The following is a 22,876-nucleotide window of genomic DNA, read 5'->3' on the forward strand; positions in this document are numbered from 1 at the left end:
CGATCCGATATTCATATCGGGTATCGGCTCCGATAGTGCCATTTTTCTCGGATCGGGTATCGGTCAGAGAGGGACGATCTAAATCCGAGATTTTTATTTTTTTTTCCCCGATTGTGCGAATTATTCTGTGTTACTTCTGAAGCCATATGATAGCTTAATCCTTTAACGCGTAATATCACACCAGTGTGATTAGAACTTTCAGTGTGTCATGTCATCAACTGCTGAATTCAAATCTGCTTTCACGCTTTGGCTGGCGCGGAGCCAGATTGGACGCGCTGAGCGCTTGTCATATTATCACAAATATTCAGTGTTTTCAACCATATAATGCTTATTTTAGGTTTGGCGTTTGGTATCGGGGCATTTTAACGAGTACGAGTACAGGAGACCATTATTGGGCCCGATACCAGTATCGGTATCGTTGCATCCCTACTATAAAAAATCTAAACGACGGTGGGGGTCGGTGACACGGTGGGCAAGTGACGTAACCGGTGTTGCGGCTTCATCGTCAACGTCTATCGCGGCAAGCCTAATGACCACCCATGTTGTCAGCTTAAGCATAATTGGTCACACTCAGTGGTAGTAAGTAATGTTGGTTCTAGTATGTCAGTGTGCCAAAAACGTACAGTGTTGATAACAGATGCTGCAGGTGCACATTTTTTCAAATGGTGTTTTTCAAACATTATTTTAACATTTTCATTTTTGTTTACCCTAGGTCAGTTTTACGTGATGATGAGTCCACCAGATGTTTTACAGACTGGAACACCACGGACCATTGCCCCTCGTACACACACTTACTCTATGTAAGTATGATCATGGATCAACATCCCTCATTTTTCCCTGTCTGCACGGCCCAGTCCAAACTTTCAATCTAGTGCTATGTACATAATGAGTTGATCCCTTCACGTTCCCCCAAATGAATTTCAGTTTGCAGAACAACGAGAATGGAATTTCAAATCAAATCCTGACGAATTTTCCCTCAAAACGCCTCAAATTGAGTGTGGAATTAATTTAAAAATGCAATGATTTCACATACAAATATGCAAAGTATTTTCCAATCAGTTTAAGTGCAGTCAGAAAAACAACCAAAAAAAAATGTGTCCCACTTGCCTGCTATCCCCAGAGACCTTGGTGAACGTGAGACTCTTCAACACAGCAGATCAGACTGGTGAGGAAGACCTTTTACATCCCCACCCCCTTTCAGCTGCCAGCCTGTCCTTCTCTAGATGCTGCCGCTGTTGAGCAGCTGGCTTTTAAAGGAATAGTTCACCCAAAAATGACATTTTGCTGAAAATTTACTCGCCCTCATGCCATCCAAAATGTAGATGAGTTGGTTTCTTCATCAAAACAGATTTGGAGAAATTCAGCATTAATTCTCTTGCTCAACAATGGATCCTCTGCAGTGAATGTGTGCAGTCAGAATGAGAGTCCAAACAGCTCATAAAAACATCACAGTAATCCACACAACTTCAGTCCATCAATTTTAACGTCTTGTGAAGACTTTTCACTGGAGGAAGCATTATTATGGATTGTGGACTCGTATTGATGGATTTGTTTCTTACAAACATGCAGCTTTTCACTTCACAGTATGTTAATTGATGGACTGGAGTTGTGAATTACTTGTGGATTATTGTGATTTTTTTTTTTTATCAGCTGTTTAAACTCTGATTCTGATGGCACCCATTCACTGCAGAGGATTCATTGGTGAACAAGTGATGTAATGCTAAATTTCTTCAAATATGTTCCAATTCTCCTCTACATCTTGGATGGCCTGAGGGTGAGTACATTTTCAGCTAAATTTCATTTTTGGGTGAACTATTCCTTTAATTCAGTACTGTATAAATATTACAGATGTATTTGCTAGTGTTTGAGTTTTCTTCATATTCGGAAGACATCAGTTGAATCAATTCTAGCCTCTAAAAACCGAAATGAAGAAAAATCAAAGGGTTACATGTTTCTTTCAGGCTTATTACTTGTTTATCCAGATTTAAGCACATCTTTGGGTAGATTCAGTACTGAACTGTTGTTATATCAGTAAACGGGCTGGAGAAATGTTTGTTTTCAAATAGGCTTTAGCTGTGTTGTGTCCTGCAGATTCATTTGGTGGTTTTGGTAGTTTAATAGTGCAGTAGAGCAAGCTCACATAAGTCTCCTATTTTTCTCTTCTCTCTCTCTACTTGCACAGGAAAATTGATGGCCCCCGGGCACCTCGTGATGAGAGAAGGAGAGCACAGCACAATGAAGGTGAACTAATGCATGTCTTAGAGCTTAGAATATGTACAGTTTCAGTGGAAGCAAGAACATCTGTACAAAGCAGTTACATGATCAATGTCCCAAATTTAGCTGATGTAAAAAATAAACATGAATTTTAAACATTTTCTGAATATTTAGTTTATTACAGTATATATATTTTTCCTTTGGATTACTTTTTAGTCAACATGAAACTACAAATCTAGGAGAAAACGTAGAGCTGGAATTGTATCCATCAGGAATGGATTGAATTGTAATGTGGAGTTACAAAAGAAATGTAACGCTTTAATAAAACATTCTAAATACAAATATTTATTTTCTTTCAAATAGCATATACCGATAAGTTGTTTACAGTTAAAATCAGGAACGTACATCAGGGAGAGTAAATGGGATCAATTTGGATTTCATATTGACTTATTGGAAGTAATTCAGTGTATAGAGTAAAAGTAGATCAGTTTGGACTGTTGCTAAATGGTTTTATTGGTGTTTCTGCAGTGGAAAGGAGAAGAAGAGACAAAATCAACAACTGGATTGTCACACTGTCTAAAATCATCCCAGACTGCAATATGGACAGTACCAAAACAGGAGCAGTAAGTACTAGCACCAGATCATTTCTTCTTTGGACCTATTGTACCTCTTTACACCTGAGTCCATGTTAATGGACTGCTTGTTGTCGTCTCTAGAGTAAAGGAGGCATCCTGTCTAAAGCATGCGACTACATTAGAGAACTCCGACAGACTAACCAGAGGCTGCAGGAGAGCTACAAGGAGGTGGAGAGAATACAAGTGGACAATGAGCTACTAAGACAACAGGTATTTTTGTTGGTGGGAGTTGTTTATGTAAAATGTACAGTGGGATCTCAAAGTCAGATTACTAGTTAAGATGCTCCTTTTTGCTTCAAATTAAAAAAAATGTAATTGCAGATATAAATAATACAAGTGCTGGTTGAATAGAAAAATTTACTTTAGGTAGTGTGTCGCCCTTTTTGCTTTAATGGCAGCAACACTGGAGCTGCATGAACTCCATACGTTTATATAGAACTTCATGATCATTAAGACCCAATGACATCGCTTATGCATCTTTTCTTTTTTTTTTCTATTTGAATTTTTCTGGATTCTATTTTTAATTGGTTTAATTAAATTTTGATAATCAAAAAGGATGTCTAATCAGATGCGTTTATAAAAATGTTAAATTATAATAATTTAAAACTTTAAAATGTAACAATAGCGTCTTATGAATAGTGTTTTATTTTTTCAAGAAATTCTGTTTCAGTTTTTCTGGGTTCTGCGTTTTATTTATTTATTTGTACAGTAGTACATTCATTCATCTTTAATAATTAAACTAATCTTTTAAAATGTAATCAAATGCCTTGTCAACAGTTCCTTTCAGTTTTTCAGAAACGGTAAACAAGAGGTTTACAGTTTCAATTAAAAAATGGATGACAAATTGTGATATTGTGTGATATTCTTTCAAAAATAATGCCTTAATGTATCCTTAAGTAAAATAAATAAAATCCTAAATGGTAAATTTATGAGATCTGTGGTGTTTTGCTTACCAAGTCCGACTGGGCAAATGGTAATATGTTGGATGTCCATTGCCCTGCAGATCGAAGACCTGAAGAATGACAATGCACTGCTCAGAGCTCAACTACAACAACACGGCCTGGAAATAAGTGAAACTACATCACAGTGACAAAAAACAACAACAACAAAAAAACATTCTCACGAATAAAAAATTGAAAGTGACGTGACACAGTCTCAAGTGGAGAAATAAACCCTCAATGACTCGCTCGCTCGCGCCTCATCAAAGACTTAACTGTTTTGCAACTCAAGTAGGGTATGAATGCTTATCTGATGCACAGACACACATCCTTCTGACAAGAGACTCTCTGACCGTTTTGAAAATAACATCTGCTGTAAGCACATTTTGTTTTCTCCTTCACCCCCGTGAGAACTCAACAACTTGGACTCAGTTGATATGGAATAACCCTCTTCTTCCAGAAGTATCCCGCTTGCCACAGGTTTATGTCTTTAGTTTCAATCCAGTTATTTGCCTGCTCATGCCTAATGCTCATCTTTTGTTGTGTTTGAAACATTTTGTGGATTTTATTTTTGCTACATCGTGCAAATGTTACTACTGTCTCATAACATGAAGGTCTTTTTTCGAGGGTTCTTCGGTATTGCATTTATTAGCTTTCAAGAAATTGCGCAGCAGCAGGTATACAAAACATTTGGCTGATGTTTTGAATTTGATTTCGTTTTTCTGTCCTGCAGTTCTTCCATATATCAGACTTTGTGAAATACATTCATCAGGCTGATCAAAGACTTGACATCGTGGCACATCAAGACTAATTTACAGTATACATTTGCTTAGAATGTAAATTAAAGTGCATGGAGTATGTTTTCATTTAAAATGGAGACTTACGATATTTAAAACTGCATTACCTATAAATTTCAGTTTTCAGAGTCCATTATATTTAATGCACTGTGATTTTAGTGAAGGATGAACGAGTAGCTCAGGGTTTTGAGGTGCAGGAAAATAGCAGAGGCTCTGGAAAACCCCACTAACCTTGTAACCCTGCACTTTTTGCCCTATGGCTTTAACATACTAGATTCAAACATGTACTGTATATATCATGTATTTCAACCAGTTGTTCTTACGTCATAAATTAATTCAAAGAAATGTACTTTATAAGCCCTAATTCCCAGGCTCATTTATCTATGGCAAATAAAATGGAAGATGCACAATAGAAACCGATAGAATTGCTACTGCTAGTAGTGTTCTGTCTTATTTTGTTGTAGCTTATCTTCCATCTTATTTTGTAACAGTCCTAATTTAGGTCGTTGGTTTAGACATTGATCAACAACAAAATTCTGAACAATAAAATTGGAGATTAGATTTAAAAATCAAACTCCATTCAATTATAAGAGCATGAGCATTAATACCTGATGGCAATGAGAGTTATTGTTAATGAGCTATGCATAAGGAAACCAATTCTTTTAGGCCCGGTTTCACAGACAGGGCTTAGACTAAACCAGGATTAGGCCATTGTTCAATTAGGAGATTTAAGTAATTTTTATTAACATGCCTTAGAAAAAACATTACTGGTGTGCATCTTGAGACAAAACAAAGGCACTGATATATTTTAAGATCAGTCAGTGCAAGTTTCTTTCAGTTGAAACAGCTCAGATTTACACTTTAGTCTGGGACTAGGCTTAAGCCTTGTCTGTGAAACTGGGGGTTAGTGTTTACCAGTTTATCTCCTAGGTTTTAAAGCCAGTAGACCTAAGTCTGGGAATGAAAATGAGGCTGTGAGGATAGAAGTACAGTGCGTTCAATGGATTGTGTTGTTCTTTAACATATTGATTGTTCAGCTGACAAAACGTCTTGTTGAAACAAAAATTCAGTAGACAAAAACTCCATAAATCAGGTTTGAAAGTTGTGAAAATTATGTGATCTAGGACCTTTATACAGTGCCATTACAAAGACTAAGTCTATCTCTCAGAGCCTTGTTTTCATTCATGTTCAATTCAATATGGCGCCTAACCTGATGAAGGTCTATCCAGGCCTGTGTTTTCATCAGATTATAAACCACCAAGTTAAACCTCAAACAACCTGTGATCATAGCAAACCAAGTGTTGAACCAGTGAAACATCAAAATAGGTTTAAAATATTCCACATAGCAATACAGAGAGGGCACAGATAACCTTTAAACACTCTCTCTGTCCTCTTCACAGTATTAATGCTGTACTTGAATGACTGCTGAGTCCAGAACTATAGTCTAATGCGCTGCTGCTTTTAAATCAAAGCTTAGAAAGAATATTTTTATTCATGTATGTCTGGTTGAATTGAAGAACCCTTAGCATGATATTCTTACCACTGGTTTGATATCTATAAGCTATACAACACAGTTGCTTTTGTTATACCTAATGACTGTTGATGCTTATGTATGTACTTGTATAAAAGAGAAACCCAGAGTTACAATATGTAGTTATTTTTCTTTGAAAGAAACAAAAGTGCTGAAATAAATTTAAATGAACTCTTACGAAACATTTTCTTATCTTTTACCACTACAGTACAATCACATGAAAAGACATTGCCTTGTGACAGTCTTACTATTTCACTGGTTCTCACTGCTAGATCTTCCAGAGGACATCAGATCACATAGGAAGATCTTTTACAGTTGCTCTATTTATCATTAAACAATTAATTAGCATCTGTCTAACATTCTATGAAGTAATAATCTAACTGCGATTAGAAAAGTAGAAAAAAATAAAACTGCATGCACTCTCTGGGTTTCCATAGTTTCTAAACAGGGCGCATTCCTGTTTTTCTGCTCAGAAAGTGAGTTAAGTTTCATTTCTCAAGAAAGAAACGTAAATGTGTCGTGTCACAAGTTACTGTAAATATTGTGACTTATAACAGGGTCATTCTCAAAACAAACAAAAAAAAATCTGACATACAAAACATTGAAGTTTTGCATTCAGTTATTTTTTTTTATTCAAGATAATTACTTCAAGTCAGATTTAAAATCAACAAATGTTTTGTTTATTTTTAAATGAAAATCTTACACATTTGCACAAACGTTAAACAATAACACGTGACAAGTTTAAACCATAAAAATAAATAAATGTAAAATATTAACTTTTTCAACACAGCGGGCACAAAAGGAAAACAAAATGTAACTGTAAATGCAATAGAAGTGGTGTACCAGATGAAGAGAGAAAGGAATTTTCGGGAACTTAACATTCAAATAGTTAGAAAAAAAGAGAAAGCTAAACAATGTAGGTTCAGATTATTTCATATTATTTTATAAACTTATGTCTTATGCCTTTACATGAAGTTCCTTGACTATTTTTATATAACTCAAAGGACAAAGGACAGGTTTGTCAGGATACTTTGAGAATGGCCCAGCAATTCTTTGCGCAGTTCAGCAAACCGGGCTTGGCAGGTTTGGTTTGATTCCAATAGGTTTCAGACAATAGAGATCTTCTAGACAAACTCCATATATGGTATGTTCAGGTATAGGTTATGACTATATAAGCCCAAAATGAAATAAAAAGCAACACATGGAGAAAACATCTTTGTGAAAGTGTGGCGTGGTATTTGTATTACAGGGAAAAGACTGGGTAAGAATAATCTTGTGTTTAAGTAACAGATTTTTAAAGATAAAGCATTGATTTCATGATGAAGCTATGGAAAATGCTTTGTAAATATATCTTAGTATGTGTTCACTGTAGATTTATAGAGTGAATACAGTAAAGTGGGATTCTTAATGTAACGTTAACTTCATCAAATCATTATATTTTTTCATTAGTAAAATGTGTGTGGGATGATACTGATGTATATTTTCGGAACATAGGCTAAATGACATTATCAAAAAGTGTCCCACTTCATCTGTATTTGTCTTTCATTTTTAGATCATCAATTTTTATATTTAGCCTACTACATATTATATTTCATATTTAATGTTTATGGGTGTAATGGTACACGTAGGCCTATTCTTACCAAAAATTCTCGTTTCGGTCTTTCGGTTCGGTACGTGTACCTTTCGGTAAGTGTTGTTTTAACTGCATGTGCAGAACTTAATTTGAAACTTCAATTTTCTAACTTAATTTTAACAAATCGATATCGATTCTTAAATCGCGAGATCGATCTTTAAGTCTATGTTGTTTCAGGTGATGCGTGAAATGAATCTAGCATGCCTCCCGTCCATTATCGCAAGAAGCTATGTGTTTTGTTACTTTCGTCCCCCTAGTGTCAGTAAAAGTGAATTATTTTTTCACAGGTCCAACAAGATACAGATTTCATTTTTTTTTTAAAGACAGTTTTGTGACTTTACAACAAATAGCCTACCGCTGTCGACCTACAATTAGCTGCAATGACTTCCCGAAAACACATGCAGTTCTGTTTGGAGCCAATGGGAGATAAATCTGCACAGAATCTTCCTGGAATTGGTCGTGTGCTGGGCGGGCGACTGCAGGCCAGTGGTATAAGGCATGCACGGGACATCGAGGGCCATTTCCTGGTCTTCAACCAGAACCAGGAGAGGTTTGGGAGCTGGCTTAGAGACACATGTGGGGCAAATGCTAAGCAGCAGAGGGACTGTTACAATTGTCTGAGAGAATGGACAAAAAATCATTTGTAAAGAGAAAGGGATTGGTTGCATCTATATCATCTGTGATATTCATCTAGATTTCTTTTCTTCTCTTGAATATCTAATTCTGAAAATGGGGTCTTATAAACGTGTATGTCTGCACTTACTTCAATTCATCTTATTTCAGATTTTGGGTGAATAACAACTACAAATAATCGCTTATCAATCCCCAGATGGGAAACTTTACAAACGATGTTTACTTGAAAAATGTTCATTCTGTAAATTCTTATCATGCTGGGCAAGTGTTCTGTTTTCTGTTTCATCTAGATTCATCTAGATTTATTTTCTTCTCTTGAACATCTAAGAAAAAAAAAACAAATAAATCTTTAGTCTCTCACTGTCTCTCTGGTCACTGAGAATTTAATTAGTGCCTTTAAATCCCAATCCTGCAATGTAGAAATGGCTTTTGTTTTTGTTCAGAACAAGAGAATACAGCTTTTTTAAGGTCACAGGAATGTGTAACTGTTACCCTGGTTACCTGAGAAGGGGAATAAGAAGCTGCATCCTGGATTGACGCTATGGTAAACACCATTAGGAGTGAACAGTGTCTGAAGCATGTGTGCAAACATGACAATTCTGTCCGAGGACAATCTATAATGAGTATAAGAGGGCACCTGCAATGCACGTCATCATATTCTTTGTCTGAGGGAGACTTGCAGGCTGACCCAAAGCATGGCAATGAGATTGTATATGAAAGTGAATGTGACAGTGAAAGTGACGTGATGTGTCCCATACTCGGAATTGAGGAACCCTTAGCATGACATTCTTACCACTGGTTTATAAGCTATACAACACAGTTGCTTTGTTTATACCTGACCGTTGATGTTTATGTATGTACCTATATAAAAGAGAAACCCAGAGCTGCAATATGTAGTTTTTTTTTTTATGTGCGTGACAGCCTTACTGTGATTCACTGCTACTGTAGATCTTCCAGAGGACATCTGATCACATAGGCAGATCTCTTACAGTTGCTCTATTTATCCAAATATGTAATAAGCATCTGCCTAACATTATATGAAGTAATGATCTAACTGCACGTAGAGATAATGATTGAACAGTTGAAAGTAGAAAAAATTTAACTCCATGCACTCTCTGGGCTTCCATGGTTTCTAAACAGGGCGCATTCCTGTTTTTCTGCTCCGAAAGTGAGTTAAGTTTCATTTCTCAAGAAAGAGAAACATAAATGTGATGTGTTGTTTTTAAAGCAGGGTTTGATTCCAACATTTCTACACTAAGTTTCACTTCTGGACAATAGAGATCTTCTAGACAAACTCCATATATGGTCTGTTCAGGTAGGGGTTATATGACTATATAAACCCAAAATGACATTAAAAGCAACACAGGCAGAAAACAAGGAGGAAAGACTGGGTAAGAATAATCCTTTGTTTGAGTAGCAGATTTTTAAAGATAAAGCGCTGATTTCATGATGAAGCTATGGAAAATGCATTGTAAATAGTTATATCACAGTATGAGCTCAGATTGTGTGAATACGGTAAAGTTGGATTCTTAATCTAATATTAACTTCATCAAATCATTATATTTCTTTCCATTATTAAAACGTGTGGGATGATAATACTGTATCTGTTTGGAGCATATAGGCTCTTTTAAAAAATAATGTAAATGACACTTCCACTTCATCTGTATTTATTTTTCATTTTATATCATAATTTTTATATTTACTGCATATTATATTTCGTATTTAATGTTTAGGGGTGTAACGGTACATGTATGCCTAGTCCTATTCATACCGAAAACTTTCGAAAACTAAGCCTTTCGGTTCTGTAAGCATGTGTACCGTGCAAATATACAGTGTTGTTTTAACTGCATGTGCGGAACTTAATTAGAAACTTCAATTTTCTATTTTCATTTTAACAAATCAATATCGATTCTTAAATCCCGAGATCGATCTTGTCTATGTAGTTTCAGGTGATGCGAGAAATGAAACTAGACTTTATAGCGTGCCTCCCGTCCTTTATCCCAAGAAGCTCTGTGTTTTGTTACTTTCGATAAGAAACAATGTCTCATCGTTCAAATGTGGTCAATTTTTATCAGGCAATTCGAACAATAACGCCGTTTTGAGCCCGGTCTCATGAAAATGTGTATCAATAGCACACATTTTATTTGTGTTTCGCATGCTAAATGCAACTGACTTCGACGTGCATATAATACGCAGTTTTTGCGTGCATATGATACGCACATACCCCACACCCCTATACCTAACCATTGCGTATCATATGCACGCCAAAGTCAATTTCTGTGTATAAATAGTACGGCAAATAGAAACAGAAAATCGTGCCATTGAATCGCACTTTCATGAGATCGGGTTAACACGATCATCCCTTTCGCTTTATAAATAAACATGAATGAACATATAATGTCTCATGTAATCGTTCAAACAGTGTTTCATCTGCAGAAATAGGCTACTTCAATACAACAGCTTGTAAATATGTCACCTAGCATTACATTTACATCAGGCTAGTCATTCGTGTCCGCATCTAGTTCATGAGAATAAGGCTCCCTAGACAACATTAACTGATAGGCCTATAGATTTTTATCAGTAAGAAAACTGTAAGTAGATAATTGAACTTATTTAAAGACAGACCCACAATTTGTTCACTAAACCACACTGTAAAAAAAATAATAATAATAATATTTTTTTGTTTGTTTGTAGTGCACTGTTTAATAAAAAAAAAGAGAAAGAAACTCAGCTATTTTATGTTTAGTAGCCTATCCCCCTGAAAACTTGCCGAACGGTAACTTCAAGATCGAGGAACATACTGAATGGTCATTTAGCCCCTATGTCTAGTAATCATGAATGAGTTTTTCACAGGTCTAAAAAGATACAGATCTCATTTATGTTCTTCTTCTTCTTCAGTTTTGTTACTTTACAACAAATACCGCTGTCGACCTACAATTAGCTGCAATGACTTCCCGAAAACACATGCAGTTCTGTTTGGAGCCAATGGGAGATAAATCTGCACAGAATCTTCCTGGAATTGGTCGTGTGCTGGGCGGGCGACTGCAGGGAAGCGGTATAAGGCATGCACGGGACATCGAGGGCCATTTCCTGGTCTTCAGCCAGAACCAGGAGAAGTTTGGGAGCTGGCTTAGAGACACATGTGGGGCAAATGCTAAGCAGCAGAGGTTACAATTGGTTACAAAAGTTACAATGGTCTGAGAGAATGGACAAAAAATAATTTGTAAAGAGAAAGGGATTGGTTGCATCTATATCATCTGTGATATTCATCTAGATTTATTTTCTTCTCTTGAATATACGCTATATAAGTATTATTTGCAGACACAATCATATTGTATAATGCAGAAATTTGACCTTTGGGGGTTACAGGAATCTGTAACATTTGATCCATTAGTGAGGTAGGGGGTAGGTTAGGAAAGGTGGAACTTTAAGATTGAATAAAATGTCGGACTTGAAAATAACGGAACAGGTTAGACTGTGTCAGCTGAAATTTCTGTAGAAGGTCATTGAAACTAGCGAAAGTGCTATCAATGTAAAAATCACTGCATTTAGCCAATCCAATACTCTGCCATTGTACATATGTGTAGTCTATTTTACCAGCGGGGAATAGAGGGTTGTTACTGAGAGGGCTTAACATGGAGAAGTCCTTAAGTTTGTACGTTTGTCTAAATTGAGACCATATTTTAAGTGTTGAACTTACGACTGGGTTTGAGGTATACTGATAAGGGGAGAAGGGTAGTTTCATTGTTAGTAAGGCGGGAAGTGATGTAGAAATACAGGTATCTGCTTCTGCCTTACACCACTGTGTCTCTGGGAAATTATACCAACGCTTGACTTTTTGAAGATTTGCTACCCAGTAATATCCCATAAAATTAGGCAAAGCTAAACCTCCTTGAAATCGTTGCCTTTCCAAAAGGTCTTTATTAATTATTGGGTTCTTCCCTTTCCATACAAATAATGTTATAAGCTTATTTAATGTACGAAAAAAGGCTTTTGGGATAAAAATTGGGAGGGACTGGAATAAGTATAAAAATGTAGGTAGGACATTCATTTTAATACAATTTACTCTACCTGCTAAAGATAGGTATAATGTGTCCCATCTTTGTAAATCAGTTTTAGTTTTATTTATAAGGGCTAAAAAGTTATTTTTATATAGACCTGAAAAAGTTTGAGTAATATGTACTATGTGAAAAATAACATTTTCAACTGGGTTTGAAACATATAACAACAGGTCATCTAAGGAAACTCTATGTTCTATACCCATTCTATCAATGCCCTTTATGGACTGTAGAGATTTAAGCATTATAGAAAGTGGTTCTATCGCTAATGCAAAAAGAAGGGGACTTAAAGAGCATCCTTGTCTTGTGCCTCTTAGTATTGGGAAAAATTGTGAGCGTACTTTGTTTGTTATAACAGAGACTTTAGGGGTAGAATAAAGCAATTGAATCCAATTTACATATTTTGGGCCAAAGCCAAACCTTTTCAATATTAAAAACAAATAGCCCCACTCAACTCTATCAAATGCTTTTTCTGCATCCAGGGAAACCACAACCTCTGGGGTTTCCCTGGATGCAGGAGAGTACAGGACCCCCAGGAGCTTCACTGGCAGCTATTTTTAAATGCATTATTATTGGGTCATTCCTATAGTTTGTTTTATTTTATGTCCCCATGAAACAATAATTTTACATAAAATGTTAATCAACTTTAATGCCACATGTTTTTCCATGCATAGATGTACCCCATTAACAGAAATTCATAATGATTAGTACCTAAGAATAATTTTTGAAGGCACATGACAAAGTCCCATGTCCCAAATTGTTTTCTCAACTTCAATTTTATTGTAATACATATTTTGTGTAAAACCATTAAACTAGTTTATGTCTCTCAAACTTCAGTCCACCCCAGGGGCGTCGTAACGGTTAGGATGATTCCAAGGGCCTGACAAGGGAGAGGGGACCCGAATGAGATTTCTATTGAGGTGAAGCCCCCCGGAACACTATTTCTACCCCCTCTCGGTAGAAAAGGAATTCCGGAGTCAATATGCTGTTCAGAGGGCCAAAAAACCATAGCGGCGCCCCTAGTCCACCCTGTTACTGTGGTGCCACTTGCCCTGTAAAATCATAAGAATAAGCCCTAAATCACATGACTTGCTAGAAGTGTCATAATTTTCTTGAAGGGAAAGCAACTATCAGTCTTAAACATTTGTTTTCCTTATTTTTAGAAGTGTCCTCTCTAATAGCTTAAAATATTAGAGAATCATATTGGAGGTGTTTTCTGTGGAAGCTTATCATCGTGTTGATTTGTATACCACGTTTTAATCACTTGTGATCTTCACTGTACTTACTCACGAAAAAAAAAAAATCCACTAAACACTTAATCTGTTGAACATCATTCTATTATTTCCCTTATCATAAAATATCTAACCCTACCAGTTCACTGGAGACTGCGGGGATCCGCTTGAGTGAGTGCCTGGTCAAAAAAATTATATTGCGTTTATACAAACCAAGGAATAAAACTATTAAGTCAAAATCACGACCAAAAAAAATATATATGTGTTAAAAACATTGGGGCGCGTTCTCGTTCCTCTGCTCAAAGAGCAAGGACTTCCTTAAATTTCTTCCTGTAGGGCTAGGTTTAGTTTCTCGAGAAAGGGAAACTTAAGCATTACATTTTACTCTAAAGCATACTTCTTAGAAATCCCGTTTTCAGTATATCCCGTGTAAGTTTCGACTTATCGATTTTGTTATGAATCCAACAAGTCGGGATGTAAAATGCATGATTCTGCAATAGACTTCTGGATACAGTACAGTATGAAAATCATCAGTGACAGTAAAATAGAGACAACTGATCATCTTTTCTTTTCTTCTGTGTACTGAAGTATTTTCTGGGAAAATATTGTTTGGAGACAAAGATTCAGTCGCTGCCCACTTTTGCTAGAAAACAGTAGCCCGATGTATCTGTTATCTCGTGAGGAAGTATATAGGAAGTCAAGGAACTTTAAAATTGAACTGAGATTTTTTTTTTTTTGACAAAATAAGCACTCTCAGTTAGTAGAAGATTAATATTTAGGAAGAATTTTAACAGATATGTCAAAACTATTTTCAAAAATAAACAAAAATGTTCATGTCCAGTATAAATTGATATAAGGGTGGATATGTTATGTCTTACACTATTAGATTAGTCTTCTAAAAATGAGGATGTGAAAAAGAAATAAACAGATGAGTGATAGTTGCTTTGATGATACAAGTCATGTGGTTTAGGGCATATGCTTAAGATTTGAAAGGGCAAGTAGCACCAATGTAACAGGGTGGACTGGAGATTGAGAGACAAAATAATTTAATGGTTTTACACACTAAAGATCTCTAATTCTGGTAGCAAATAATTATAAAAAAAAATAAAAAATACAAACTGAAATGGTTTGATAAGTATTCAACTCACATCTCCTATAATCAGCTGAACCCGACACCTGACATCTGCCAAGTCTCCTGTAGTCAATTGAAAACTCCTTCTGAACTTGACAACTGAGGCTGCAATAACTGGAGAACTTCCTTGTGGTCACTGACAGCTTTGATGTGTGTCCATGGATGTCTGGAATATTGGAGGTGTTCCCTCCAATTTTCCCAAAAAAGGGAAAAAAAAAAACAACAACAACAAAAGCATTCTAAGCACAATTTCTGCTCCCTTGTCTTGGAGGAACTTTCTCAGGATCTTGTGATGAACACTGGCCTTTTTTCATGCCATTATGGCAAAGCTGATGAGCACTGATTTAACCGGCACATTATCGTGTGCTGCCAGCAGTAGGACCAATGATGATGATGCAAGCAGATCCTCAACAGTTGCTGAGGAAGAATTGCCAAGTTAAATGAGTAATACGGTCAAACATTCAAACTTTCACCAAGGGGTTTAAGAATACTTATCAAACCATATTAGATGTGCAGTGCTTGAAGTGGGATGGTACTCATCAGTGTACTGGCGATTCTATGCTATGCTGTTTACAGTATCGGACATTTTTCTGTCATACTGGCATCTCGGTACTCTCTTCTGTTCTGCTTCAGAAATACTGACACTGAACCTGCAGGTTCACTTTCTGGCACACGGACGTGGACACTCTGAGTCTCTCTCGCACAGATTCACACTCTCTCGCGCGAGCACGGACACATTGGGTCTCTCTTTTCTCTTCAAGCACTGGATGTATCAGTTTGAAAAGAGTGAACACTTTCTGGAGGTACTCTGTTCAAGCTGCATACTTCTGTCTTTATGGCCAATAATTCAAATGGAATCAACTTTTAAACTACAAATCAATAAAAAGCTACAACAAAATGGGCAGAGTACATTATTTAAAAAATAAAAAAATTAAAAAATAAAACCCTTCATTTTCACAATGTCTTTTCTCTGTGGACTTGAATTGGACTTCAGTGGACACTGCGGTTATGCAGTGCAATCGGAAAAAACGAGCCAAAGACGTGTCTACATGCAGGAAAAATATTGTGACATAGTAAGTGTATCAACCTTTGGTACGACCTTAAAAGGACAATACTCCTGTATGTTAATGTGTCAGTAGCCCATGCTGCAATGGATTTGTGCTGGATGAAGACAGACTCACCAGTCAAAGTTAGATCTTCGAAATAAGGCCATTATTCATTATTTCATTTGGAGTGGGAACCTTTGCAGAAATCATGAATATTGGAGAATTTCTATCAACTTGCCAGCTACATTGTGTCAGTGAATACCCCGAAGTATGCTTTATATTGAGACGCATCTCTACACTTATCTCTGCGGATTTTGGTGCAAACAGGAAAATCTTGACAGGCAGGATATCATCTTTTTAGTTGGTAGATTCTCAGTACGGTTGCAAGCAAGTAATTTCTACTGTTGTACAGTTGTACATACATCTTCACGACAAAAATCTTTTTTATGCAACACTGAAACTATAAAAAAAAAAAATGCTAAAAAATGATCTCAGACAATTTGGAACTACATGGTGGGGAACCATGACAAAGTTTAATCTTATGTACTGACCCCTCAAGATGCCATTGCAGTATGTGCTGTTTTGTTCTCAGAAGTTATTAGGTATCCTAGCATGTTTTTCCACAACATTCTTTTGATGCTGTATTATAAATCATGGAGTGAGTTTTGTGACTATCATACCATGGTAACAGGAGGTTCATGGAAATATCAGAGCAATGAAGTTCCCAAAAAAGTTGTAAAGAGAGAACAAGAAAACCTTGTATTTTGTGCTAAGAAAATAATGAGCAATGAGGGGAAAAGAGGCATTCTATTCCAAGTTACCTCGCCAGTTTGAAGAACCAGAACCTTGGAGGACACTCTCATGGACTCATGCTGATGTGTGAATAACATATAAATGTAAATAAACTGGGGGCTCTTTTTGAGAGAGGCTTTTGGGGTATGGGAGCTGAACACGCAGCAACCCTTGAAGTTTCACCCAAAGAGAAGCCTCCAAAAAAAAAAGATATATAAAGTTTCTTAATTATTTTTTATAATATCTATTTTATTTGATTGATCTATTTTATTATTTATGATTTTATATAATATTTATGTTTTTATAATATATAATTTTATATTAAATATGCTATTAAATATGATTTGTTGACTTTATTGTGTTTTTGTCTTTTTGTGAGTGGTCACTGAAATGCATTACATGAGAGGGGTGATAACATAAAATAATAAAAACAAGCTGCAATAACAGTAAGAAGATAAAATTAAACAGTCTGTTATCAGTATTATTGATTAGACATTTGTTATCAGCAAATGGCCTCTACATACAAAATAGTGTGTGATCATTAAAGAAGAGCCTAAGGGCTGAATACACTGTGTAAACTGTGGTTATCAGCTACTCTTTTAATGTCAGATGTGCTGTGCTTACAGCTTTTACCATAGAGAAACTCACTTTATGAGGACTAATAACATAATGTGATAATAATTACTTTACATTTTACAGTATGTAGTTTTCTTTGTATATCTAGACAGTGTAAACACTTCCAGGAAATCAACAGGTGTAATTTATTCATTAATTATATATATATCTTTATTTCTCGTGAATAACTATTTGCAATTTCACATTTAAATTTTTTTATTTTATTTTACCTCTCAGAAAGTAAACTCCACGGTACTTGCAAACAACACTTCTTTCTGTAGGCCTAAATGAACTAAAATACTCTGTAGCTCAATTCTCACCCCAAGTCAAGAGGTGGGTTTGTCTCTTTGTAGGCCTCAGTTTTGGAAGGGCCAGCAGAACAGCATCGTCTGCATTTTATGATGTGCATTTTCTCCTTTAAACCATTAACACATGCGTGTATGGCGCTGCGAACGGCAGCCGAAGAAAAGTAAAAGATGATTGGGTCCAAACAGGCGTTCAGAGTGCTGGAGATCAAAGCAAAGTGACGCCACCATTCGTTATCACCGTGGACAAAACCAACCACGTGCGAGACGTTATAGGGGCTGAAACAGATGGTGAAAACCAACAGCGTCCCCAACGCCAACCCAATGGCCCTGAGTCTACGGCGGCGTCCGAGATGAGGCAGATTGGAGAGGATTCGTATGAAGTTTATGTAGCAAAAGCAGCAGATGAGGAGGGGTATACAGAAAAGTACGAGAAAAAGCTCCAGACGAACAGGAAGTAGAATACTCAGCTGCTCTTCGGTGAATAAATCATAGCAAATTGTCACATGAGGATTGGGTTGTAGCTTGCTGCTGCTTGAATTATCACTTGAGGGTATGTATGGCACAATGTACACGATGCTAAGGTTAAGAGATCCCAGAAGCCAGAGGAAGCAGCTTGCAATTACAGCGTTGCGTGGTCGGCGACCTAGAGCATATCGGATCGGAAACGTAACACCTAGATAGCGCTCTATGCTGATCGCAGTCAGAAATAACGTGCTGGTGTAGATGGTGGAGAAGAAAAGGAAACTGCTAATGGGGCACAGGTAATATGGCAGGCTCCAGTTCAAGTTGTCAGTGGCCTCCTTCATCTTGAATGGCAAGACTGCCAGGAAGATTAGGTCAGATATTGTCAGGTTTAGCAGGAGAACGTCAATGGGGGTGGGCTTGCGGTAAACCTTTCGACAGAAGGTAACGAACGCTAGGATGTTGGCGGGAAGGCCGATCAGGAAGGTGAGGATGTAGACTGACAAGAGGAGCTGGTAGTTTAACTTGGCCATTAGTCTGTACCTCACAGATGGTCAACGGGTCATAGAAACACTGGGCAGAGAACAGAAACAGCAATAAGATACAAAGTATAGGAATGGTGATAACGGACAAATAATACCCCAGATTTGCTCTTGCCATTGTCAGAGGTTTATAATGATGAAAAACTTGGTTTAACTAACCTTTTTAAGTAAAATGATAATGTAGAGAACTCTAATGGTAATGGTTTTAACCAATGTAAAGCAAAAACAAAGAGCAATTCATAATGCATGCGGTAATATATGAAAACAGTGATTTTATAACAGGATATTTCTTCAACTACAGACTTAGGAAATAAAAACAACTCTTACTAATTTAATTAGTTTGTAATTGGTTTTTATACCTTTTATGTTTTAACCAGCTTTAACTAGCTTTTTTTTATTCAGCAAATGACAGTAAAAATTATTTTTGTCATAAAATGAATGAAAAAAGGGTTATTTCAAAGCTAGCATTTTATGTACCCTAATTAAACAATATTTTTTAACTTAACTTAATTGTAAATGATGCAAAACAAAAGTACTTTACTAAAAGTCTACCAACTTTAAAAAAAAAACTTTTTTGGTGGCAAAATTGTACTGTGTGGTGCAAATGATGCTATCGACTGTGGGACAGTCATAATTTTTTTTCATGCAATAAATATTAGAATTATTTTTATTTATTTCAGTCTTTAGATTATAATAGTTTTAGTCATGCATTTTATAATGGATTTTTATTATATTTTAAGATTGAACGTCTGGCTTTAGGACAAGTGTAAAACAATAAAATCAACACATAAAGGGCATTTGAAAAACAGCAAAATAAATGTTAAAAACATTGGAAAAGTTTCCAATATAGTTTTAATATGATCTTTATATAAAACGAAAAATTGTAAGTTTATTAATTTAAAAAAATAAAAAATAAATAAAAATAAAAGTCAAGCTTTTAAATACATTCCTGATGTTGAAGAAATATTCTCTGTTTAAAAAGTGTGAAAAATAAAAATACTGACCTTCGCAATGTAGGAAAATAAGGATCCACAGCATTTTGTGTCTCCCCAGTTTCACACAAAGTATCTGCGAGCTTCATTCACCTCTGTCCTAGACATTCTGAATGTGTGATCAGACTACGTGATGGGTGCAACGTCTCAAAACAGCGGAAATTTAATTAATTCAGAGCACAATCTGCAACACAGAGGCTCATTAAACAATGTCTCTTGGCAACCCTGGGAACAGTCAGTGAGAAGAACACAGGAAGTTGTCATAACTGCTGCATATGGGGTATATGAGGCCCCCCAAGAACACTATCTTGTCCTCTGGAACATACTGGCAAGATATGAAGCAAGTGTTTGTGTGTGTGTGTGTGTGTATACATGGAAATTAATTAAATAAAACATTAATTAGAAAGATTCAGCTGCTAGGCCATAGTAAAGACTGAAGTATATCGAGTTGATCTACATCCTTTTGATAGTGTCTTTGTAACTGAAGTGAATATTGACTGAAACCCAGAATGAAAATTTGCTATATTTATGTTGGATCTTTTCATTTGTTAGTAATATGTGTTGTAGCAACATGTTAGTAATATAATCCTTTTCAGCAAGAAAAATGGACTCTGGATAAAGAATATTTTTTAATGAATACAATTTAATTTAATACAATATATTGGCTCTAAAGTTAAAGCATCTGTATGTGCTATTTATAAAAGGATTAGGTTTATTATGAGACTAATTAAAATTTCAGTCTGTTTCCTGTAGTTCACGGTTACTCATTCATAATCTTGAATAGTCGACTTCCTGCAGAGTTTAGTTCCACACCTGGCTGTAATTTTCAGGTAAACTTATGACCATGCAAGTTGATTCAGTTGCATTTAATTACAGTCGGAACTAAACTCTACAGGAAAAGGGCTCTATAGGAACAGGAAGGACTGCTTTATTGCTATAGCTTAAAGGGATAGTTCAACCCAAAATGAAAATTCTTTCATAATTTACTTAGGCTACCTTCATGGTGTTATAAATGGAATTTATGCATTTAGCAGACGCAGCGACCTACAGTGCATTCAGGCTATACATTGTTTACCAGTATGAGTGTTCCCTGGGAATCAAACCCACAACCTTTTGCGCTACCGCTGAGTCACAGGAACAATATTAACCTGTATATTTTCTTCTGCAGAACACAATATTGCAGAACATAGATATTTTGAAGAATACTGGTAACCTAACCGTTTTTGTACAAACGAACAAATGAAACATTTAAACATTAAAAAATAACATTTTAAACATAAAAAAAAAAACACTACGGCACCATTTCTCAAAATATGTTATGTTTCACAGAAGAAATAAAGTCATTTTAATTAAATTTACAATATTTTTCGGAAAGTTGCACCAGGTCAGAAAAAAAAAACACCAAAGAAACAAAAAAACAAGTTTGAGTGTATAAGTCACATTTTACTAAATAAAAAGATAAATAAAACGACCGTTAAGAAATCTAACAAACATTTAAAAACACTATAAACATACTTCCCCTCACTCTAAATCGTTTAAATTTAGTGGCATTTAAAACAGAACAAAAATGAATACATATGTCTAAATAAAGGCTTCGTACTTTGTACTCTTGTGTCCGAATATCCAGTGGCGGCTCGTCGGGGGAGGCACAGCTTCCCCATAATTTTGAAGTGAAAATGGGAGGAGGACGATTTAATGTTAATAAAATTCACAATTCATTTCAGTTCATGTCTCAGAATGTGTATTTTTTTTGTTTGTAATTTCACAGTTGTAATACCATAACGTGAAAGCGCCGCTTTTCTATCGCGAATGTGCCGAATCTGCTGATGTAATTCAACCGCTAATGATAGAGAAGGGTAGGGGGAGGCCAGGGGAGCGCGGAGCTCTCGTGCCTCCGCTGGTAAAAAAAATTAGCCAATCACCATCGAGTGTTCACTTTCAGCGCTGAGGAGTGTTGAGAAAATAAACCTCGCAAGGGAGGCTAGCCTCCCTTCGGATATCAACCAATCATCAGAGAGACGTAAATTACGTGATATTAGTTTGAACGTCTGCCGCTGCGCTGATAATGTACCAAGTACTTATGAGTAGCGATACTGAATATTTGATTGCCAACAGATTTACCAAGCTGTCATTCAAACAGTATATATACAAATTTAGGGAAAACAGCCTAAGCTGGATATAGGCTACAGCAGTCGGCTTAATTAAATGGCGCAACAGGCAGCTCTCTTTTAACACAGACTTTTAAGAAGGGATGGATGTTTGCTTCAAGTGATAGGCCAGGTAAGTGAAATTATATTATCTTGCTGTATGTCGTTTTCTTTACGTTTTCTGACTAAAAGCAACCAAAAAGCCATTTTAAAGTGGTTAAGCAAATAATAATAATCGGCAGGGATCCCAGACCAATACAATTAGTGTGCCTCCTCTATTTTAAAACCCACGAGTCGCCACTGCGAATATCTACTTAAAACAACCTTCACAAAAAATGTGTTTGGAAAAACACCACAGCATGGCGATGCTCACACTGACCGCCACAACCTAACCTCAGTAGCGGAGCTAGTTTTATACATGGGGTGGCCAAGGCTAATTCATAGACCATGACAGAAAATCAGTGTAGCCTATACTCCAACCTGGCATAAAAAAAGCATGAATAAATCCTACGATTGACGATTACTTAACATTACCCCACATTAGCTATACATTCCTATCGCGACTTCAAATGTTAGTCTAATGAAACTTATTTCTCTTATTTCTATCATCCGATTAACCAGAGGTCGGAGCAAAAAATGATAGACCTATAGAAAAAAATATTTGACTCTTTTTCTTTTCTAAGAATATACATAACATCAACGCCTAGTTCTGTAGCCCCACCCACTGATTCGCACATGACATAGTAGGGAAACAACATTAATAATAAGCGGCGCTAAACCGGTGTTCTGACGATTTGTGCTACCCTGTCGGATTTTGCTACCTCCCACTGAAACAGTAGGTAGGACAATGCGACAACAAAAAATGCTACCCATCAGATTATACTTTATTAATGCCTACACCTTCCCCAAACCTAAACCTACCCATACAGTAATGCAAATACAGTAATTATGTGTTGTTCAGCGTGAGAAAATTGACGCAATATTGATGTGCGCATGCGCAGTAAGCCCTGGTAGGACAAACTGACTAGGATGAAATGTCAGGACACCGGCCTTAAAACCAGGGTAGAAAATAGCATATTACTTAATGCTTATTAGGTAATTCTGACTTTGCTATGACAATCTGGCGCTTCTGAATCAGCTACTGTTTTGTTATTAGTTTAAGTATTTGC

General features: G+C 36.3%; 2 protein-coding genes and 1 pseudogene across 4 annotated transcripts in view; 2 read left to right on the forward strand and 1 right to left on the reverse strand.

Moving 5' to 3' along the window:
• Window positions 1–4,461, forward strand: part of LOC107656615 (upstream stimulatory factor 2-like) — a 12,910-nt gene extending 8,449 nt beyond the window's left edge. Inside the window, exons 6-11 of one of the 2 annotated variants that reach the window (XM_016444521.1) lie at window positions 713–800; window positions 1,121–1,165; window positions 2,183–2,241; window positions 2,743–2,837; window positions 2,931–3,059; window positions 3,853–4,461. In XM_016444521.1, coding sequence (XP_016300007.1) covers window positions 713–800; window positions 1,121–1,165; window positions 2,183–2,241; window positions 2,743–2,837; window positions 2,931–3,059; window positions 3,853–3,939 — 503 coding nt within the window. In that variant the 3' untranslated portion in view covers window positions 3,940–4,461. The remainder of the gene's footprint in view (window positions 1–712; window positions 801–1,120; window positions 1,166–2,182; window positions 2,242–2,742; window positions 2,838–2,930; window positions 3,060–3,852) is intronic. The other variant, XM_016444523.1, reaches the window with a different exon arrangement.
• Window positions 4,462–9,702: 5,241 nt separating this feature from the next.
• LOC107656589 (barrier-to-autointegration factor pseudogene) lies at window positions 9,703–12,054 on the forward strand (annotated as a pseudogene).
• A 5,441-nt stretch (window positions 12,055–17,495) lies between these two features.
• LOC107656590 (free fatty acid receptor 3) overlaps window positions 17,496–22,876 on the reverse strand; it is a 6,921-nt gene continuing 1,540 nt past the window's right edge. For both annotated transcript variants that reach the window (XM_016444483.1, XM_016444484.1), the window contains 2 exons: window positions 19,573–19,744; window positions 17,496–18,599 (listed from right to left, as the gene is read on the reverse strand). In XM_016444483.1, coding sequence (XP_016299969.1) covers window positions 17,573–18,559 — 987 coding nt within the window. In that variant the 5' untranslated portion in view covers window positions 18,560–18,599; window positions 19,573–19,744 and the 3' untranslated portion in view covers window positions 17,496–17,572. The remainder of the gene's footprint in view (window positions 18,600–19,572; window positions 19,745–22,876) is intronic.

This window comes from Sinocyclocheilus anshuiensis, unplaced genomic scaffold, assembly GCF_001515605.1.
Source record: "Sinocyclocheilus anshuiensis isolate Anshui unplaced genomic scaffold, SAMN03320099.WGS_v1.1 scaffold1393, whole genome shotgun sequence".
NCBI lineage: Eukaryota > Metazoa > Chordata > Actinopteri > Cypriniformes > Cyprinidae > Sinocyclocheilus > Sinocyclocheilus anshuiensis.